The sequence below is a fragment of the Caretta caretta genome, chromosome 9 (genome assembly GCF_965140235.1).
Source record: "Caretta caretta isolate rCarCar2 chromosome 9, rCarCar1.hap1, whole genome shotgun sequence".
Classification (NCBI taxonomy): Eukaryota; Metazoa; Chordata; order Testudines; family Cheloniidae; genus Caretta; species Caretta caretta.
In genome coordinates, this window is record NC_134214.1 from 6,109,563 (window position 1) to 6,131,446 (window position 21,884).

The 21,884-nt window shown below is 46.3% G+C and overlaps 1 protein-coding gene across 1 annotated transcript in view; it reads left to right on the forward strand.

The window, feature by feature from the left end:
- Positions 1-3,960: 3,960 nt before the first annotated feature.
- Positions 3,961-21,884, forward strand: part of PSMD1 (proteasome 26S subunit, non-ATPase 1) — a 125,882-nt gene continuing 107,958 nt past the window's right edge. Inside the window, exons 1-11 of the mRNA XM_048864644.2 lie at positions 3,961-4,119; positions 8,244-8,287; positions 9,326-9,399; positions 9,662-9,831; positions 10,751-10,956; positions 12,212-12,355; positions 12,984-13,210; positions 15,340-15,400; positions 18,044-18,172; positions 19,260-19,348; positions 20,502-20,580. Coding sequence (XP_048720601.1) covers positions 4,104-4,119; positions 8,244-8,287; positions 9,326-9,399; positions 9,662-9,831; positions 10,751-10,956; positions 12,212-12,355; positions 12,984-13,210; positions 15,340-15,400; positions 18,044-18,172; positions 19,260-19,348; positions 20,502-20,580 — 1,239 coding nt within the window. The 5' untranslated portion in view covers positions 3,961-4,103. The remainder of the gene's footprint in view (positions 4,120-8,243; positions 8,288-9,325; positions 9,400-9,661; positions 9,832-10,750; positions 10,957-12,211; positions 12,356-12,983; positions 13,211-15,339; positions 15,401-18,043; positions 18,173-19,259; positions 19,349-20,501; positions 20,581-21,884) is intronic.

Here is a 21,884-nt window from a genome sequence, read left to right on the forward strand (position 1 = left end):
GAATGTCAGATCTATCCAACCTGGAACCAAAGCATGAGACTACAAGCCTAAATGCTGTGCTGATAACCAGGGCACTACATGAAAAAACAGAGGGGGCATTTGGACCTTGCACTGTTGTGTTAGCAAACAGTGCCAGGCTGAGGTGGAGAGGGATTTGATAATGTTTTGTTAGAGGCAGATAGCTGGACTGGATGCTTTTTTGGGCAGGTTTCCCTTTTTTTCAGCTCGTGAACTTAGATGAGATGGGAGAAAACCCACCATGAGGGCTCTTCCTTGCTGTATCGCCTGGCCTTGCCCTGTGATTCCTGCAGGTGTGTGGTAAAAAAAACCCACCTTCCTCCCCACCCCCAACTTCTGGTAGAAGCTGGGAGCACCTCTCACTGGGTAGGCTCTTCAGGGCGGCACCCATCTTTTTGTTGTGTCTGTACAGCACCTAGCCCAATGCAGCCTGGGCCATGACTGGACAGTTCTACTGCTAGGAGAGCTTATAGCAGCAAAGCTTGTTTCAGTGAAGAGCTGGGGGTAAACAAGCCCTTAGGAAGTTCCCCGATGGTCAGCCTAAGCTTTCCCATTCTTAACATCACATGCTCGCTCAGTGTTCCTTTTCTCCTCCATGTTTCATGGCTCCTGGTTGGGTGCCAACTTTCTACCCACACAAAACTGAACACCCTTGCCCCGCCCCTAGCCCCACCCCCCCTGAGGTCCCACCCCCATCTATCCCCCCCTCCCTCTGTCGCTTGCTCTCCCCACCCTCGCTCACTCACTCGTTTTTTATCAGGTTGGCTCAGGGGGTTGGGGTGCGAGACAGAGTGAGGGCTCCAGCTGTGGGTGCGGGCTCCAGGGTGGAGCCAGAAATGAGGCATTTGGGGTGAGGGAGGGGGCTCCGGGCTGAGGCAGTGGGTTGGGATGTGAGAGAGGGTGAGGGCTCCAGTTGGGGGTGCAGGCTCTGCGGTGGGGCCAGGGATGAGGGGTTTGGGGTGCAGAAGGGGGCTCTAGGCTGGGGGGTGGAGCCGAGTGGTTCAGAGTATGGGAGTGGGCTGCAGGCTGAGGCAGGGAGTTGGGTTCTGGGGGCGGGTATGGGCTCTGGGCTGGGGGTGCAGGTTCAGGGGCCAGAAATGTGGGGTTCAGGGTGTGGGAGGGGGCTCTGGGTTGGGGTGCAGGGGTGGTGAGGGCTCTGGCTGGGGGTGTGGGCTCTGGTGTGAGGCCAAGGATGAGGGATTTGGGGTGCAGGAGGGGGCTCTGGGCTAGGGCTGAGGGGTTTGGAGAGCAGGAGAGGGATCAGGTCTGGGGCAGGGGGTGAGGGCCTGGGAGGGAGTCAGGGGTGCAGGCTCTGGGCAGCGCTTACCTCAAGCAGCTCCCGGAAGCAGCAGCATGTCCTCCCACCGGCTCCTACACGGAGGTGCTGCCAGGTGTCTCTGCGCACTGCCCTGTCCACAGGTGCCGCCCCTGCAGCTCCTATTGGCCACAGTTCCTGGCAAATGGGAGTTGCAGAGCTGGGGCTTGGGGTGGGGGCAATGTGCGGAGCCCCCTGACTGACCCTACACATAGAGCCGGAGAGGGGACATGCTGCTGCTTCCGACCGGAGCCGCCAGGGTCCCTTTTTGACCGGGCATTCCCATTAAAAACTGAACACTTGGCAACCCTAGCTCCTGGTCTACAGTGACACCCATGGGCTGGGTGCCAGGGAGGTGCAGAGGTGACAGGACCTTGGAGGAATTGTGCCTCTAGCATGTTGTGCGCAGCAAGGGCATCATTTCAGATTTTTTTGGGCGAGGGGGAAGTTGTATCAGTCCAAAACCCCCCTATCTCAGGGTAGTCAATGGGTGAAGCGCACAGGCCAAAGCCCGATCCACAGATGCTTTTGAAAAAAAAAAGGAGGACTTGTGACACCTTAGAGACTAATTTCAGAGGAACAGCCGTGTTAGTCTGTATTCGCAAAAAGAAAAGGAGTACTTGTGGCACCTTAGAGACTAACCAATTTATTTGAGCATGAGCTTTCGTGAGCTACAGCTCACTTCATCAGATGTATACCGTGGAAACTGCAGCAGACTTTATATACACACAGAGAATATGAAACAATACCTCCTCCCACCCCACTGTCCTGCTGGTAATAGCTTATCTAAAGTGATCAACAGGTGGGCCATTTCCAGCACAAATCCAGGTTTTCTCACCCTCCACCCCCCACACAAATTCACTCTCCTGCTGGTGCTAGCCCATCCAAAGTGACAACTCTTTACATAATCAAGTCGGGCTATTTCCTGCATAGATCCAGGTTTTCTCACATCCCCCCCACCCCCATACACACACAAACTCACTCTCCTGCTGGTAATAGCTCATCTAAACTGACCACTCTCCAAGTTTAAATCCAAGTTAAACCAGAACATCTGGGGGGGGCGGGTAGGAAAAAGCAAGAGGAAACAGGCTACCTTGCATAATGACTTAGCCACTCCCAGTCTCTATTTAAGCCTAAATTAATAGTATCCAATTTGCAAATGAATTCCAATTCAGCAGTTTCTCGCTGGAGTCTGGATTTGAAGTTTTTTTGTTTTATGATAGCGACCTTCATGTCTGTGATTGCGTGACCAGAGAGATTGAAGTGTTCTCCGACTGGTTTATGAATGTTATAATTCTTGACATCTGATTTGTGTCCATTTATTCTTTTACGTAGAGACTGTCCAGTTTGACCAATGTACATGGCAGAGGGGCATTGCTGGCACATGATGGCATATATCACATTGGTGGATGTGCAGGTGAACGAGCCTCTGATAGTGTGGCTGATGTTATTAGGCCCTGTGATGGTGTCCCCTGAATAGATATGTGGGCACAATTGGCAACGGGCTTTGTTGCAAGGATAAGTTCCTGGGTTAGTGGTTCTGTTGTGTGGTATGTGGTTGTTGGTGAGTATTTGCTTCAGGTTGCGGGGCTGTCTGTAGGCAAGGACTGGCCTGTCTCCCAAGACTTGTGAGAGTGTTGGGTCATCCTTTAGGATAGGTTGTAGATCCTTAATAATGCGTTGGAGGGGTTTTAGTTGGGGGCTGAAGGTGACCGCTAGTGGCGTTCTGTTATTTTCTTTGTTAGGCCTGTCCTGTAGTAGGTAACTTTTGGGAACTCTTCTGGCTCTATCAATCTGTTTCTTTACTTCTGCAGGTGGGTATTGTAGTTGTAAGAAAGCTTGACAGAGATCTTGTAGGTGTTTGTCTCTGTCTGAGGGGTTGGAGTCTCTAAGGTGCCACAAGTCCTCCTTTTCTTTTTGCGAATACAGACTAACACGGCTGCTACTCTGAAAGATGCTTTTGAATGGACCCTGAAGTCTTTTTATGTACTTACCATTTTTTAAAATTATTATTTCTTTTGGAATCTGGACCTTGCCTATATTTTGACCAAGAAATTTAGATCTTGACCAAAACTAACTGATGACTCTTCACCTATGTGATTATAGTGCATCCTGCAAAGTCGGGGGTGGGCGGTTGGGGGGAGTGGAGCCAGACCCATGAAAAGTCTTGGGCGGCAACTGCCCCAAGGCAAACGACACCCCTACTGCAATGCAAAGGGGTCTAGGCACGTGTGTGTGTGTGTGTGTGTGTGGGGGGGGGGGATGATCTGCCTGCCCCTGCCCTAGCTGCTATGGGGGCCGGGCTGGGGCCGTGCATAGCCTTTTCCTGCAGCAGGGAACCGGCCCCTGTAGGGCGAAGAGGCTGATCGGTCCCCCGGCCCGGGGGCTGCCTGCCCCATGCTCCCCTGCAGCAGCCCACGCCGCGCGGGGAGGGAGGAGTCGTCCTGCTCCTGCCTGTCACTTTTACCGGGCTCGTGCCCGGAGGCCGGGGGCCGACTCGGCCCATGCCCCTTCTCCCCGCGCTCCCGGGCTGAGCCCCGCATTTTCCTGACGGCGCCGCCGGTGCTTTGTGATCTGGCAGCTGCGAGGGCAGCCCCCTGGCCGGGGGCCTGTGGGGTCCTTTGACGACACTTCCGGGCCGGAAGGAGGAGACGGCGGCGGCAGTGCTGGTCACGGCACGGACCCGAGCACCGGCATCGGCGGCCCCCGAGCCCCCAGCCCCTACCGCGGAGCAGCGAGCAGCCCGGGCCGGGCCAGGCCAAGCGGCAGCATGATCACCTCGGCCGGTGAGCGCTGGGCTGGGACCCCCGCCCGCCCGCCCGCGATTTAGCTGAGTCAGGGCCGGTGCCTGGGCAGAGCCGGAGCCGCCGCGCCGCCCCGGCCTCTGGGGACCCATCCCTTCTCTCCAGGGGGCGCCCCCGGCTCTCCACCGTGGGGGCATCGACGTGTCACCGCCGCTGCCTCCCCACTGGGCCCCCCCCCACTCACCCCCCACGGCGGCCGTGTGGGGGGGGGGCTGGCCAGGCAAACTCGGACTCCTGGGTTCCATTCCTGTCTCTGCCCCCTCCCTGCGTGGGGCAGGTCACTTCCCGCCTCCGTTTCCCCGTCTAGGACGGAGATCGCCCTGATGTACGTGCCTCCGTTTCCCCATAGAGAGCAGAGACCGCCCTGATTTCTTTCAGCGATCTGCAGGGGCTTGGCTGATGTTCCCAAAGGGCTTTAAGCTCTCAGAGCAGTCTGGCTGTAGAAGGGAAACGTGTTGGTTTTTTCCTGGGAGGCAGCTCTTTCCCTTCACTTTGTCACAGCCGTGAAGATCATCATGGGAAGCACTGAGTGCTAGGAACTGAGTTTCAAGGCTCTGACTTGCCAGCTGGGCACCTTCAGAGGAGGTTACCCTCTTTGGATCTTGCTCTCTGGCTCATCAGATCAACTCCAGGTTTAGCAATATTCATCTCAAGACACATTTATTTGTCTAAACAGTTTAGTAACTTGATTTGATTTTGTGCTTTTTCTTTTAATTTCCTGTAGTTAACGTGACTCACTGCCTGAGTGATAGACATTTTAGGGACTAGTTACAGGAATCACAAAATGTGTTTAGTCCTTGACATCTACTGTTGCGTGTCAGCTGCCGCGCTGGGGGGAAAGATCCACTTTCATTGGTGCTCTGAACTCCACTGTGGAGTTAGCAGGATTCCATCCTGAAGTTCTGGCATTGCAGTAGGGATGCCTAGTCATAGGCATAGTCATTTGTCCAGGTTTAAACCGTGGTCCTACTTTCCTAATGATATTCCCCCATCTGGTACTGAGCCAAAATCAGACCTGGCTTTGTCTGGTATCACGTGGGGGGCACAGGTTTAAAAAGAGCACTGCTCTGCCCCCACTGGCATGACCTTGCTCACACCAGGTGTGGGAGGCCATGCCAAGTGGGGGGGAGGTCCTGCCAGTGCGGACAGGCCCACATCATTCCTCGAAGTACTGGTGTGTTTGGTATCCTGAGAATGTGTGAGTGGCCACCCTACCTATTCAGGGGGTGCAAATCCAGGCCTGACTACTACTAGTCAAAATCTTAAATAACACAGAATTGGTAGAAAGAACAGGAAGACTTGTGGCACCTTAGAGACTAACAAATTTATATGAGCATAAGCTTTCGTGAGCTACAGCTCACTTCATCGGATGCATCCAGTGGACAATACAGTGGGGAGATTTATATACATAGAGAACATGAAACAATGAGTGTTACCATACTCACTGTAAGGAGAAAAGGAGTACTTGTGGCACCTTAGAGACTAACCAATTTATTTGAGCATGAGCTTTCGTGAGCTACAGCTCACTTCATCGGATGCATACCGTGGAAACTGCAGAAGACATTATATACACACAGAGAATATGAAACAATACCTCCTCCCACCCCACTGTCCTGCTGGTAATAGCTTATCTAAAGTGATCATCAGGTTGGGCCATTTCCAGCACAAATCCAGGTTTTCTCACCCCCCCCCCCCAAAAACTCACTCTCCTGCTGGTAATAGCCCATCCAAAGTGACCACTCTCTTCACAAACACATTGTGAAGAGAGTGGTCACTTTGGATGGGCTATTACCAGCAGGAGAGTGAGTTTGGGGGGGGGGAGGGGGAGGGTGAGAGAACCTGGATTTGTGCTGGAAATGGCCCAACTTGATGATCACTTTAGATAAGCTATTACCAGCAGGACAGTGGGGTGGGAGGAGGTATTGTTTCATGGTCTCTGTGTGTATATAATGTCTTCTGCAGTTTCCACGGTATGCATCCGATGAAGTGAGCTGTAGCTCACGAAAGCTCATGCTCAAATAAATTGGTTAGTCTCTAAGGTGCCACAAGTACTCCTTTTCTTTTTGCGAATACAGACTAACACGGCTGTTACTCTGAAAACTGTAAGGAGAGTGATCACTTAAGGTGAGCTGTTACCAGCAGAGCTGGGGGAGGGAACCTTTTGTAGTGATAATCAAGGTGGGCCATTTCCAGCAGTTGACAAGAACGTCTGAGGAACAGTGGGGCGTGTGTAATGACCCATCCACTCCCAGTCTCTATTCAAGCCTAAGTTAATTGTAATCAGTTTGCAAATTAATTCCAATTCAGCCGTCTCTCCTTGGAGTCTGTTTCTGAAGTTTTTTTGTTGAAGAATTGTAACTTTTAGGTCTGTAATTGAGTGACCAAAGAGATTGAAGTGTTCTCCGACTGGTTTTTGAATGTTATAATTCCTGACGTCTGATTTGTGTCCCTTTATTCTTTTACATAGAGACTGTCCAGTTTGACCAATGTACATGGCAGAGGGGCATTGCTGGCACATGATGGCATCTATCACATTGGTAGATGTGCAGGTGAACGAGCCTCTGATGGTGTGTCTGATGTGATTAGGCCCTGTGATGGTGTCCCCTGAATAGATATGTGGACAGAGTTGGCAATGGGCTTTGTTGTAAGGATAGGTTCCTGGGTTAGTTAGAGCAATAAATGACCCCTTATCTCCTCTGTGGCATGGGAGAGATGGAATCAGAACTGCTTGTTCCTGAGTATGTGGAGAGGTGTCTAGTGGGAGAGGTGCTAATCCCTTCCATCTGACTGCTCCAGTCACCTGAAGCTCCAGGGCTGCTGCTCAGCCTTTGCAAAGTGTCACTGAAATGAATACTTTAGAGACTAACAAATTTATTTGAGCATAAGCTTTCGTGAGCTACAGCACACTTCATTGGATGCTCAAATTAATTTGTTATTCTCTAAGGTGCCACAAGTACTCCTTTTCTTTTTGCGAATACAGACTAACATGGCTGCTACTCTGAAAACTGAAATGAATAGTGCACTTGTGCTTTGCATCTGAATTGGGCTTGGCACAGTAAGAATAATACTGTTGGTAAGATCCTGTAGAATAACAGTGTAGTTTCTGGCTTAGTCTTATAGCAATAGTTATTTAACTTTATTTATTTTAAATTGTATAGTACGATCATTGTCCACTGCATGCAAGTGACTGTGCCAAACCAGTAACAGATCACTGTTCCATGGAAGTTATAGTGTAGAGACATGAGGCTATTGTCCAGAATAAACATGGGTGTTTGGATGTTATAGCTGAAAACTGAATAGATGAGTTTTTATAGCTTTCTTGAAAGCAGTGAGGGTGGTGAGCAGTGTGCTAGGTGTACAGTGACTGGGAGCCTGTTTCAGATCTATGGAAGAGGCATGATTAAAGATCTGAAGTCTGGAGTGGGTGAAAGAGATGAAGGGTGAGGTTAGCAATTAGCAGAATATAGGGCTCATCAGGAAGTATAGGAAGAGAGGAAGGCAGAGAGAGAGGCAGGTGCAGAGTTAGGGAGAGCTTTGAAGTCAACGAGAAGTTTGAATATTTGGAAGAAGGGAAGCCAATGTAAAGATTCTAGAATGTGGGAGACCTGGGCAAAGCCAGCAAGAAAGGAAAAAATTAATGATTGAACCTGGTTTTTGCTATTGAGGTATTTGTTGCCTGAACACTTTTCAGGAGAGAAAAAAAGAGTTCAGGGAAAAAATTAATGGTTATTCTTTCTTAGTCTGCAATCATGATTTCCTGTCCCTGATAGTTAAAAGCTCAGTTCTCAGTCTAAATCCCATTTCTGTTTGGGGAGAATCAATTAGGATCATGTTTTGAATGACCCGTTTATTTTAAGAATAAAAAATTGGTAGGAGTTGGAGGGAGATAGCATAGGTTTGCTTCCTAGCTGCTATTTCTGGTAAATCAATAAGGTATTGAAATTTACAAGAATCCTATATGTGGAGTAGGATTGTATAAGATTCATTCCCCTACCATAAGCTAGAACCATGCCTTTTCTTTTCACAATATTGTTTTGGGACTAAGTTACATTTTCTGATGCAATGCATAAAAGTTCATCCCGGATAACAAGCTTCTTGTTTTGCAGCTGGAATTATTTCTCTTCTGGATGAAGAAGAGCCACAGCTCAAGGTAAGCTTGAAAATGTTGATTAGACCTGAGAGCAACAAACCACAAGCTGAAACTTTGTACCTGTTTTTTTTACAATAGAAACAGGCAGATTCTAGCAACCATAATAGCCAGAAAAGGACAGGTAGCATTCAAGCTGCATCCAGTCAAAAGGACTCATTGCCAGAAGCCTGAGATGCACAGGCAATTCATGTGAAATTCAGCTAACTGCAACCAACCTCTTCTTTTAATGCCCAGGATGTCTTCAGGTTCCAACATGGGTCATGCTGGGATCTCTAGTTTCTGGAGGCTCTGCCTCTCTGATGATGGCAGGAGTTTGTAGGCTGCATATGGTCCAGGGGTTGCACTTTGGATGTTCTTTTACTCTGTATTTTACTGTTTGAGTCAGAGTTAATCTCTTTTCACATGTCTCTAACATAATTTGGGAGAGGGAGAAACCAAAATAATCTAACCTCCATATAGTCTTCTAAAAATGTTTAGTAACCCTAGTGGAGGGAGAAAAAAATAACCATGGAGACCTTACAGTTTATAAAATATGCATATAGACTAAAAAGCAACAGAGGCCCTCTGAACCCAACAAACAACCCAAATCAGCAGAACAAAGAGGCTGTTGGCAGGTTGATCGCATCACCTTGCTCACAGGGTGTAATCAGGGTGACCTGTATTCCCTATGGGATATGTTTTCCAAAATAGGCTGCTTTAGCCAACCTGCAAGAAAACAGGGACAAAGACAGCTGTGAGTCAGTTCTGAAGACTCCAAGCATTTTAAGGAATCTCAGTAAATAAATCAGTTTGGCCCAGTGCTGCTCCCAGTGAAGTTGGGGGGAAGCAGATCAGGGTTCCATAGCCCCACCTATAAAATGGGGATAAAGAACCCTACATTTCCCCCAGGGGAGTCATAAGAATAAATTATGTTTGTGAGGATTGCTCTGTAAGCCGTGGTGTTGGTGGCTGTGAGATCTTATTGTAGGATGCAGTCAGGAGGAGAAAAATAGAATGAATGCAACTCTTTAACAATTAAACTTCTATTACTTTCCATAGGAGTTCGCTCTTCACAAACTGAATGCTGTTGTCAATGACTTTTGGGCAGAAATCTCTGAGTCGGTGGATAAAATGTAAGAGAAGAAATCTATTTTTGGAAGGGTGGGTGCTCAAATAGAACATGGAATGTAATGCATTTGCCTTTCCTCTGGCTGCTTGATCCTGGTTAATGTAGCAGTTATCTCCCCATTTTCCAAAAAGTGTTAATTTTAGCTGGATTTGGTTTGAGAATCTATTCTCCCAAAGTTGCTGGTGAGGTTGAAAATTTCAGTTGGCCTATGCCTTTGGGAGGAGCTTTGCATGCTCAACTGATTGTCTTTTCTCTGACCTTTTCAGTGAAGTTCTCTATGAAGATGAGGGCTTCCGGAGTCGCCAGTTTGCTGCCTTGGTGGCTTCCAAAGTGTTTTATCACCTGGGAGCCTTTGAGGAGTCTCTGAACTATGCCTTGGGAGCAGGCGATCTCTTCAATGTCAATGACAATTCAGAATATGTGGAGACTATCATTGGTAATTGACAGTGGCTCTAAATAGAAAGCCCACTAGTTGGTAAAACTACTATTACTTGAGATCCCATTTGCCTTTACTGCTGTCCTCCAAATTCCCTGATCTCTGTGTAGAATTAGCTAACCAGATGCTGCAGCTGCTTTTTCCAGCTTAGTATTTCTTGACTTTCACTGTTTATAATTTTGTCTAGATTGAAGAACCGGCTTACCTAGGTGCTGTTATAATGCAAATAAATACTGTGCATCTGGGAAGTCTCCTGCTGTTGTACCCTCACCCAGAATCTCCTATTTGAAACAGTCATGTAAAACATGTATGTGCCTTCAGCACTGAAATCAAGACTTTGGGGCAAATAAGTCTTCCCCCAGTAAACAGCACTAGTGACCACCCAAGTGATTTCCATGTCTCTTGCTACTTGTGTTCCCATGTGTAACTAAGGGAACTATTAAGTAGGTTGATAGTGGGATGTAAATGACTTGATAATTTAACCCTAGACTGTGGTCATGCAGTGGGCCAAGTAACTTTAATTTAATGACAGGTTTCAGAGTAACAGCCGTGTTAGTCTGTATTCGCAAAAAGAGAAGGAGTACTTGTGGTACCTTAGAGACTAACAAATTTATTTGAGCATAAGCTTTTGTGCTTAGAATGCATCTGATGAAGTGAGCTGTAGCTCACGAAAGCTTATGCTCAAATAAATTTGTTAGTCTCTAAGGTGCCACAAGTACTCCTTTTCTTTTTAATGTAATGGATTTAGACAAGGCAAAGGTGATGTTAAATGCCTGTATATGTAGACATGCATCTTCTTGGAGGGTTCTTATTTTTCTCCCCAAACCCTAGTCGTCAGGTTTTCAACTGTCTTATACTACTTTTAAAGCTGTGTGTGTCTAGGAAACTGAAGGTGATTGTTCTTTACGTTCCATCTCAGCAAAATGTATTGACCACTACACCAAGCAGTGTGTGGAGAATGCAGAACTGGCCGAAGTGGAGAAGAAACCTGTCGACGAAAGGCTGGAAGGGATTGTTAACAAGATGTTCCAGCGGTGTTTGGATGATCACAAGTACAAGCAGGCCATTGGGATTGCACTGGAGACCCGCAGGCTGGATGTCTTTGAGAAAACCATACTGGAATCGGTAGGTTGAGTATTCGCATGTAGGGTTTAACTTTCCCCTTCAGGGTTTGGATCAAGAAAAGGGAGGTTCAAGTGACTGTAAAACTACAGATTTTGTTGGGGGCAAAATAAGAAAGTGACGCTCATTGGGAAAATGTGTTTGGTGAAACCCAGTGATTCAACTTGAATGATGATTTTTACCTTGTCATGTCTTGTTTATTTTCTCTGTTGCCCCTTTTTAATATTTAAAGGGGCACTTAATGTACTGTGGTGGATAAGCATCATACAGATACATTTCAGTTCTAGTGAAGTTTTAATTTAAAAAATAATTTGAAACTTTTTTCGTGAACAAATCTGAGGAATGAAGTGTGTGTGGGCAATAATTAAACCACCTCTTCCCCCAAAAAGGTGTTCACCAGGAAGTGCAAGACCCTCTCTTTGTTTAAAGCTATGTATAACCTACCTGTTGTAACTGTGGACGTTCTGATTATCCACATAAATGGCCCATCCGTTTTTGAATCTTGCAGAGCTCTTGAACTCCATGTTGTCACGCAGGAGTGGGACACAGGTTGATCATGCATTATTCAAAAAAAGTATTTCCTTTTATCTACTTTAAATTTGTAGCCTTTCCATTTCAGTGAATGTACCATTTTGAAATATGAGAGAAGGTAGCTAGGAGTGCCCAACTTACCTTCTCTATTCCATTTGTTGTTCTGTATACCTCTGTCATGTCCCATCTTACTAATCTCCGTCTCTTAAGCTAAATGGTCCTGATCTTTTCAGTTCTCATATAGAAGTTTTTTTCACACATATCAGAGCTGAATAGACCTTTCTCTTCTCAATCTCCTGCATGAAGTATGTGTATAAGAGGAATTCTTTGACTGGATGGTCCATTTTGTTAACCTTTCTATGTTGAACACCTGCATTTCCCTGGGTTGAGTATCTGATGGTCAGGAAAAAGTGTGTGGGACAGAAAATTTAAGTATTGAGCTCTCAAGGTACATTTGTGCTTATGTTTGAGGCTTTAATCTGGAGTGAATTAGCGTCTTTCCATGAGTGTTGTTCCTTGGTGGTGGCGTATGCTTGTTTTGGTTATAAATGGTCTTCTCTTTGGGTCACGTTTGTATGCATGTGGTCTTTGAGTTTTTATGAGAGAGAAAAATAAGAGACCAGATGTCAAGCATAAAAGAAATTACGTGTAAATGGTTTTATTCCTTAACCTTGATTTTTAACAACGTGTTACAAAATCTGGACTGTGTCTTTTCCTTCAATTTCAGAATGATGTTCCTGGAATGCTAGCCTACAGCTTAAAGCTCTGCATGTCTCTGATGCAGAATAAGCAGTTCCGTAATAAAGTGCTGCGAGTTCTGGTTAAAATCTACATGAACCTGGAGAAACCAGACTTCATCAACGTGTGCCAGGTAATGCTATGTAGCTCTGCTCTTCATAAACTCTTCGCTTAATAAAAATTACTGTCTTCTAGGTGTATCTATCTCAATTCCCACATGGGCTTTGATCATATTTAGTTAAACAAATGAAATTCAGTTTCCTGGGGGAGGCGGGGGATGCTAAATATGTATCGAATGGAGGTCAATATTAAAGATGGACTCTGATATTTCATACTCGGTCATGCTCATTCTTTTGAAACGAAGCTTGGTCTAAAACAAGCATTTTAGCAAAATGGTACATGTTCATTTGGTAAAACCTTTCAGTCTTGTTCTAGTTTTAGTACGAGATTACACCATCATTTCAAGTAATGAAGTGGATGTACTGTAGGTTATGCCCATACATCTTCAGAAGATGCTGTTATACATAGGGGGAAAAAAATTCTTAAGAAGGTTCTCTGACAGTAATTGTGTTTAAAATGAGACTAAGGAAAATATTAAGTACTTACAATAGCTGTTGTAAGATTATTAGTATCTGCCCTGGGTGGGGGAGACATCTGTCCCAGGGAAACAGTACAGAAATTAGTATGGGGAATTGATGCCTGTTCTTTCCTCTTGCAGTGTTTTCTACCTGGTGGATTTATCTTCATTTTATTTTTTTCAGTGCCTGATTTTCCTGGATGACCCCCAGGCTGTAAGTGACATCTTGGAAAAGCTGGTGAAGGAAGACAATCTTCTCATGGCTTATCAGATCTGCTTTGATCTGTATGAAAGTGCCAGCCAGCAGTTCTTGTCTTCTGTGATCCAGAATCTTCACACTGTTGGCACCCCTATTGCCTCTGTGCCTGGATCAACCAACACTGGGACTGTCCCTGGACCTGAGAAAGACAGGTGGGGATGTTGGCTTGTGTAGAAATATAATTGTCATGTTCGGTTAGAATACAATTGTATTTTAGTAAATTAAATTACGCAGGAACATTGGAAGAGCATGCATCAGTATTCTTAGACTTTGGGAAATGTATGGCCCAGGGAATAGTAATATGTAAGTCCCTTAGTTTTCAGTTTTTCTTTTGTTTACAATTTCCTGGGGATTTTGTGGCATTTATTACAAAATTTTTAAAAGGTGAAAATTGCTGAAAACAAATTGATGAGACGGTTTTCTGGGTAAATATCGGGGTTAATACTGAGGGATGGGAGAACAGAAAAAAGCAACAGAGAAAAGCCAAGAGTATTGAAAGTAAAAGCAGTTTAATGCTGTGGTAGTTTATTTCATGAACAGTATTTAGTTGCATAATATGTAGCACTATTAGATGGTACCTGAACCTATTGGAGCCCAGAGGTACTTTAACAGAGAGAATTTAATTACACTTAAACTAATTGTTTATTGACATAAAAACATCTTACCTAATGTGCTATACTGGATTTTCTTAGCATAATCAGTATTTTCATGTACTTCGGTGGTCTACAGTTTGGGTGAAAATTGGTCAAAACTGAATAATAACTTTTGTAAAATCTGGGAAATTTTCAGTAAAAACCAGAAATGAAGGGCCTTATTATTACTGATATGATACAAAGCCTTTCACCTCTTGTACAAAGCTCACTAGTTCAAATTCAGCCTAGATCTCTGTTACAAGAAGATTACGACCGTCTGGGGACTGTTCAGCAATCTGTATCACACGATCTTAGTGGCCAGATATCCACATTATACAAGGCACGCCCAGAATTGGTGCTAATTGGTTGCCACATTTCATCTCCTCTTTGGTCCCTCACAAGTAGTCCGCGTGGCACAAAGAATGAACTACCCTCTCGTTCCTAGAGGTGGACCTCTCTAGGTTAAGATGGAGGCATGTGGATACAGCCTTGCGGGGGAAGCTTGTAGCGCTGCTGTTCTTGCTGTGCCTGTTCTTTAGCCTCTGGAGCTGCCAGACAAGCACCCACATCTAATTAAATAGCATTTAATGGGGACTGTAGTCCAAACCAAGCCTACCAAAACACAAGGGCCTACGGAAATGTAGGAAACTGGTTCCAAACACCTTTGTTTCTTCAGTCAAGAGTGCGTATGTAGCAGGTAGATGTTCCCCTGTTGTGATGCTCTACAGTAAGGGGGAATATGTACCCACAAAGCAATTTATAAATCAGCCTGTGCAACATCTGACCTCAGTTAGTCCTCTTTGAGCACTGCCTCTGAAGATTGCATTGTAGGGGTCAGCAGGCAGCAGCCCTCTCCCTTGAGCACTGGAAATGCACTTTTTGATCATTTGGAGAAACCTGGACAGATTCCTCTCCCCACATCTTGTTGTAGCATTGGCAGAGCCTTATGCTTCTGTAGGTGCTGTTGCTTGGATGAGATGTGAAATAATTATCCCCTCCAACTTGCTTATACTGCCCATCCAGTCGTGTCGGTGAGAGACATGGATGATGCCTGAAGTGTTCTGGCTGGCATGGCACTCCCCAGGAGAGACCGGAAAACTGCCTGTGTTTATTTTACAATGTCAGGCAGAGGGAGTCTGTACAGTATATTCGGCTATAGCGATAAATGGAACGTTTCCATCCACTACGCAAGTCTGTCAGGGCCTTGCGTCAGTGCTAGCTTAATGGCTTGGATTGCTTTCCCATTCGTCGCTACGTCCATCCTTACTGACAGTGGTGGCCCCATGGCTTTTGAGGATGGAGGTAATTCCCTTGCTATGTCTCGCTCCCAAACACGTTTCCACCAGTGGCTTTCCCTCATGTCTCCCCTGCCTCTCAGTCCATACAAGCTTCTCTAGTCGCTGCACTTTCCAGCCACCGTGGGGGCCAGGATTCTCTCAGTCTTTTATCCCTAACTCCCCTCTAACTCAGATTGCAGAGGGGGCTGCTATACCTGTGTGCGTCAGCCCTGGGCCGTGCCCAAGGTCTCTTATCCCCGGAGCTTACCTTCACACCCCAGTCTCCTGTGACAGGGCGCCACATGCAGCTGTTGCCAGAGCATGTGGCAGTCATGAGATGTGAACTGGGTTGTATTTTTTGTTTCATTTCAGTGACACTATGGAAACAGAAGAGAAGCCAAGTAGCACTTGTGCTGCGAAGTCTGCAGAATCTGTGAGTGCCACTCTGTGAAATCAAATGTGCTGTGTTCAGCTCTCCATACCCAGCTCTCCTTTTGCTTAGATCCCTTCCTTTTCTTCCCTGTCACAAGGTGGGATGATCCTCTAAGGGAGTTGGGCGTACCCCTATCTGTGATTAAATTAGCTTCCTCCTAAGTCAGAGGTGGGCAAACTACGGCCCGAGGGCCGCATCCGGCCCGTCAGATGTTTTAATCCGGCCCTTGAGCTCCTGCCAGGAAGCAGGGTTGGGGGCTTGCTTCATGCAGCTCCTGGGAAGCAGTGGCATGTCCCTGCTTCGGCTCCTATGCATAGGAGCAGCCAGGGGGGGTCTGCACGCTGCCCCTGCCCCAAGTGCCGCCCCTGCAGCTGCTATTGGCTAACAAACGGGGCCAATGGGAGATGCAGGGACAGCGCCTGCAAACAGGGCAGCTCGCAGAGCCGCCTGGCCGCACCTCCGTGTAGGAGCCAGAGGTGGGACATGCTTCCGGGAAGGGCTGCTTCTGGGAGCTGGTTGAAGTAAACGTTGCCCGGAGCCTGCACCCCGACTCCTTCCCATGCCTCAACACCTTGCCCCAGCCCTGATCCCCCTCCTGCCCTCCGAACCCCTCGGTCCCACCTTCCTGCACCCCAGAGCCCGCCCCCCCAGCTGGAGCCCTCACTCCGCCACCTGCACCCCAACTCCCTGCCCCAGTCTGGACGCCCCTCCCGCACTCTGACCTCCTCACTTCTGGCCCCCCCCAGAGCCAGCACCCCCAGCCGGAACCCTCACACCCTCCCGCACCCCAATCCCCAATTTTGTGAGCATTCATGGCCCACCATACAATTTCCATACCCAGATGTGGCCCTCAGGCCAAAAAATTTGCCCAACCCTGTCCTAAGTGATAGGTTTGAAGCTAGGGGTCAGATGATGGTCTGAAGATAAAAGGCCAGTAAGCAGCTGAGAGAGAGAAAGCTGTAGGAAGCAGGTAGGCTTCTGCAGGGGACTCTGGGTCAGGAGAAGGGGCCAGGTAGAAGGACCTGGTTTATCTATTTGATTAGGACTGTATTAGTACTGAGGAAATTAACTCCTCCCCAAAGAAAAGCACTGAAATTCTGCTGCTGTTGGGCACTTCATTCTGATGCACTGCCTGGTGAATTGGCCCACTGCCCCACATGTTGTTCAGTAACAATTTTCCTGACTGAGAGAGCTTGGACATTGCTTCTGGAACGCCAGAAGGAGTTGCTAGAGTAATACAAGGCGCTCATGTTCCCTGGGGGCTGTACCCTTTGCCTCTGCAGTGCTTACAGCCCACAGTGAAGGACAGAGCTTGGTGCTTGAGTTCTGATCCCTGCTTGGGAATAGTGCACATTGTGCTTTTGCTGCTCTACTTGGCTTGCTCATTAGATTTTCTGTTGTGTAAAGCTTGCTCTCTCTCAAGTACGTTCGAAGTAAATATGCGTACACCCTAAGCAGCAAATGTAGTAGCCTGCTGTATATCTTGTGGGGCTGGTGAAAGGAAATAAATAAAATGTTACCCAAAGGTAATGCACACGTGGACTAGTCATGGGAATCTTTGAGATTGTCTTGTAGATGTAAGTTGAGGTATTTGCTGAAACTAGGTTCAGGCAAAGAAACAACAGGGTGGAAGTCCTTACCTTGTCAAGAGCCTGTGAGCAGTGCACTCCGGGGCAGGGTGTCTTGAATTATTTTCTGTTACCTGAACACCACTGGGTGTGACAAGGGGAAAGCATGCATAAGCAGTCTTTGTGGCCTGAAGCATTCCTGAGTTTAATCTGCCCCAGATCAGAAAAGAAATAATTGAGGAGATTAGTTGAAGGGCTAACCTAGCTGTACTCCGTGGGTCTCTTTAGCATAAAGCTGCTACAAAGAGACCTGATGTACTTTCCACCCTCTGCGACAGAGCACCAAGCAGAGACTTACCCTGCAGAAGTTACCTAGGGCTGTGGGGACGGGTTATTCTGGCAGAGCACTGGAAACACACAGGCAGTGGAAATGCAGCCGTGAATGGTAAATTGTTTCAAAAGTCATAACACTGGGTTCTCCCTCCCCAGCCATTGTAAATCAGAGCAGGGTGGCTTTAGCACATCTGCTTCCATTGACCTTCCGCATTGAATTAAGGTGTGTTCGGAGCAGTTCTAGCCACATCATGAGGCGCAGCCTGTGATGCCCAAAGTGTTGCTGCTTTGAGTCCTTCCCCAGTATAATATCCAAGGAAGTATAAGCACAGTGTGAATATAGGTGACTGTCTCTTGGGGGAGAGTCTTTTCTCATCTGTTGAAGGTATGAGAGACCAAACAAAGCAGCATGTTGAACCTTTTTGGCATTTGGTAGCGGTCTTCTCGCAATACCTTCCATTCAGTTCAGTGGCTGCAATTAATCTTAGGGGGTCTGTCCCCTACATAGAGGCACTCCCATTAATGTTTCTGGGAGCTGGGTTATATGCATTGTGGGAAGAATTAATGCCCTTCTCTCTTCCCAGAGGTGCTGGTCTCTGAAGCGCGTGACGGGGCGTGAACAGTTAAATATGCCCATCTATTAGCTCTCTCCTGGGCCAGTGTTTTCGCAGAGCTTGATCCTGGGGGAATGCAGGGATTCTGATGACCTGTTTTTTTTTGTCTTTGTTGTTCGTGTGTGAAGAACCCAGAGCCTAAGGACCAGATTTCAAAAATGATTAAAATTTTAAGTGGTGAAATGGCTATTGAGTTACACCTGCAGTTTTTAATACGAAACAATAATACAGACCTGATGATTCTCAAAAACACAAAGGTAAGAGACCTTGGATTGTCTTTTTCTTTCTGGAATCATCACAGATTTTCTGGTGACTGTGTTTCATTACTGAACGTAGTCTCCTCCTTGAAGCAGTAGGCTTTAGCAAGACCTGTATGTCTCTTGGAGGAGTCTGTTTATTCTGTCTCTCTCTTTCCAAGGATTTAATTTAGTATATTGATCAGACCACATTGGTTTTAAAACTTGAAACTCCAAGGCTAAAGGAGGCTGCTTGTTCCCACCGTCTGGCCCAAACCGATCAGCCCCCGGAGTGTGGCCCAGGGAATCTTGAGGTGTGGCTTGTAGGCACCTTTCGCTGTATCTGTGGGTTGAAGATAAAGCTGCTCAATTACAGTATTTTAATGCAGGGAATAAACTGAATGTATTGGGGACCTCGCGTACTTTCTATCCCACTAGGGAAGATACTAATGAGAGAGACAGTGCACATAAATTTACACACACACACACACACACACAGTAGGTGCAGCCCATGGGCTCATGGCAAGCTTTCTCCCTTCTGTCCTTTAAATCAAGTGATTATTGTAAATCACAACAGAGAGATTATTTGAATCTGAAATTTAACCTCTGTCCTCAGCAGGAGGTGGTGTGAAACTGTTGCTGTAAGCAGGAACACATCTGTTGGGAGGTTCCATTTTAAATGCACTGGAAATGCATAAAACTCTTTTGGGTAGTGATTCAGCGTAACCTTCTAGGAAGGGCTTGAAATTGCTGTCAGCAGCACCTACGGTGTAGCAGTAGGTTCCTGGAGTTCCTGGCTATTTAAGAGGGTTCTCTTCTCATTTTGTGCTGTTGCTTCGTTCCAGAAGTTTACAGAAAGGACTTGTCTGCACTAGACGAATTGGGTTGAGATTAGATAGGTATGTATTAACAAGCAATACATCCCCATCAGGAAAAAGATCATGGTTAGGTTGGGGTTAGTTAATACAACTTTAATTGTGACTTATTTTTCTAGTACAAGTGCAGAGTGAGCAGAGCTTTGCGTCTTAGTTGTGAATCTTCTTTGCTGCAACCTGGTGTCTGTTTCTTGCATCTTGGTGATTGATACTTGCCTATTTTGCTCTTCCAGGATGCAGTGCGGAACTCTGTATGCCACACAGCAACGGTTATAGCAAACTCCTTTATGCACTGTGGGACAACCAGTGACCAGTTCCTTCGGTAAATACATTGCAAAGAAGTCCAGTTAGTATTCTAGCTCTCTGAATGCTATGTTCAGTATGGTTCACCATGTCTCCGAAAAGACATTGCAGAACTAGAGGAAGATCAGCAAAGTGATGATAATGATCAGGGGCTTGGAAAAGCTGTCAGATGAAGAGTGTGAAAAGGTTAAAATTGTTTTCCTTAGAAAGGAGATGGATAAGCAGAGAGGTGATAAGTGTATGAGATAACGAAAGGTCTAAAGAAGGGAGATTGGGAGCTTCTGATCTCCTGTCTCATAATGCAAGAGCAAGGGGACATTCAATGAATTTAAAAGGTGGGAAATTCAAAACCAATAGAAGGAAATATCTTTTCCCACTTCATGTAATTAGACTGTGGAACTCACTGCCACAGAAAATCATTGTGGCAAAGAATTTAGCAAGATTCAAAAAGGCACTGGATATTTACATGGATATCTAGACTATCCAGAGTTTCTATACATAAATATAATTTTGAAAGTGATATTAAACCTTGTGCTTTATGGTTTAAACCACTCTCTGACTATTGGAGATCAAGATGAGACCAAGTGTGAGAGTCAGATTATCTCACATCAGCCTGTTTGTGGAATTCTTACATCTCTGAAGCATCTGGGTCTGGCCTCTGTCAGAGATGGAATTCTGCTCTAGATGGACACTAGTCTAATCTAGTCTGGCAGTTCCTGTTTTCCTGTGAATAGAAGCTGGCTTGCTGATGAGCTAGTGACACTCAAGAGGTCAAAGGTGGGGACTGAACCCACTGCGGGAGGTGAAGAAAGAAAATGACTGATCAAATCCCTGCAGCTGAGCTGGGATCAGTGCTGATGGGCTGCATGATGAGCAATATCCAGCTCTCTGGAAGGATTGCTCAGCCTGCAGCCAGGTCTTTGAATATGTTGAAGTAGTAGATTTATGTAGTTCTGTATTGTCACTTAATGCTGCTGTTCAGGACGGTGATTTCCAATGTTCAGCGGCTGAGCTGGGACCAGCCAGAAATCAGGGCAGCTCTAGGCAGTGAAGCATGGAAACAGCCCCTCCCGTCTCCAACAGGTGCCGGTTTTGACAGCAGTTTTTCCTGATAAAATATGTCATTGGGTGTTATAGAAACTATATTTAACCCCTGACTTTCCTCCTTCCAGAGATAATTTGGAGTGGCTGGCCAGAGCCACTAATTGGGCTAAGTTTACTGCTACTGCCAGCCTGGGTGTCATACATAAGGTAATGCTGCCTTCCTTCCTGTGTGCCTCAATGTAAACTCTTGCCATGCCAATGCTGAGACTGTTTGTTTGTTTTTTTGTTTTGGAATGGAGTGGGGATTCTGGGTTATACACTAAGGTCCTGGTCATGCTCCAACTCATAACCAAGTTTGTAACCAGTCACTGATAAGGTTGACTTAAATGTGGTTTGTCTCCTTGCATGGCCCGATTATAACTTGGCTGGAACCAAAGCAGCTAATGGTGCCTGACCCACGCCAGAGCCCTTGGCTGGCCCCTAGCTGTCCTTCTGTGAACGGCTTGGTCCTTTTTTTATTTGCAGTGCAACCCAGACACTTTAACCATGTTGGTGTAATTGGTTTGGCTGAACCTTAGGTCATCTCGGAGTGCATTGTCCCATGTGCATACCTTTTGTGTATGTTCTCCAGGCACTTGATTCTTACAGAGGCACCTCGCCATAGAAGAGCTGCCTAGACTTTCCCCAGATTTACTGGTACAAACATAGCTAGGGAGCCTGTGGACATGCAAACGTGTCTCTGATGGCAGAACAGTTGCTGTGTGGACACAAACTGCACAGTGTAACCTATAACCAATCTAGGTGATTTGGCCTCTAGCTGGTTACAAAACCACTGTTAAAACTTGTGCTGTGGACAGGACAGAATGTTTTAACAGGCATCTCCAAATACCATAAACTGGACATCTAATTTTTAAGAAACATCAAATACACGTGGCAGCTTCTTAATCATAGAGATGTGCGAAGACTCAGCTGATTTCCAGTTATTTTTTTTATGGAAGTACACATGCATATAGCAGAACATGCACTGGGCTCATCAAGGGCATGTAGTGTAATTGTGGTCAGAAGAGTGTTGGAGAAATATGGCTTAAAGGGAAGAACCTTCAATTGACTTACCAAAATCTAAGTGCACAGAAGAAGAATAAAGTGAATGAACAGATGATTTAAAGAATTTACAAAGACCATTTGGATGGAAGGGATCTGTGAATACTAAACCTGTGAAGTGGATTTAATTCTCTAATCCATTTCTGATGGGTCACATCTAGCCTTGAATATGTGCAGTGAAGCTGTGATCTAGACAAATATTTGTCCAGCTTAATTAAAATGGAGGGGTCTCTTTTTGCTACAGTACAGTAAGAGAGACCACTCTTCTGCCCTCCTTTGCATCAGTTGGATGGTGGCTTCCACTTACCTAAATTAAATGTCTGTGGTTTTATCACTTTATTTTGTGGCTTCATGATGTTACTGAGCTTTGTATGGTGATATGTTCTGGAGGAGCATTTATGGTGGCTGAC